The sequence below is a fragment of the Myotis davidii genome, unplaced genomic scaffold, assembly GCF_000327345.1.
Source record: "Myotis davidii unplaced genomic scaffold, ASM32734v1 C62476742, whole genome shotgun sequence".
Classification (NCBI taxonomy): Eukaryota; Metazoa; Chordata; class Mammalia; order Chiroptera; family Vespertilionidae; genus Myotis; species Myotis davidii.
The window spans coordinates 1-484 of NW_006346705.1; the positions used below are offsets into that span (position 1 = coordinate 1).

Consider the following 484-nt stretch of genomic DNA (forward strand, 5'->3'; position numbering starts at 1 on the left):
CGGCTGCAATTTGGACACCGCCCGTTTCCGGTATCTGATCGGCCAGAAGCTCGGCATCCACGCCGGAAGCTGCCAGGGGTGGGTGCTGGGCGAGCACGGGGACTCGTGCGTCCCGGTGTGGAGTAGCGTCAGCGTCGCGGGCGTCCCGCTGAGGGACCTGAACGCGCAGCTAGGGACCGACCAGGACCCCGAGCGCTGGAAAGATATCCACAAGGAGGTGGTCTCCAGCGCCTATGAGATCATCAGAATGAAAGGCTACACCTCCTGGGCCATCGGCCTTTCCGTGGCTGACCTGGCGGAAAGTCTTCTGCGGGACCTTCGGAGAGTGCATCCGGTGTCCACCATAGTGAAGGGTCTCTACGGCATCCGCGAGGAGGTGGCCCTCAGTGTCCCCTGTGTCCTGGGCGCGGACGGGATCACAGGCCTGGTCCAGGTGAAGCTGACCCCCGAGGAGGAGGCCCGCCTGAAGAAGAGCGCGGAGACG

At 64.9% G+C, this 484-nt stretch overlaps 1 protein-coding gene across 1 annotated transcript; it reads left to right on the forward strand.

Annotated features, from left to right (window-relative positions):
- Window positions 1–4: 4 nt before the first annotated feature.
- LOC102769673 (L-lactate dehydrogenase A-like 6B) lies at window positions 5–481 on the forward strand (the record flags this gene model as incomplete). The annotated part of the gene is made up of 1 exon (XM_006777455.1): window positions 5–481. A coding segment is annotated over one exon (477 nt), but the record flags the coding sequence as incomplete, so codon positions are not given.
- Between the last annotated feature and the right edge of the window lie 3 nt (window positions 482–484).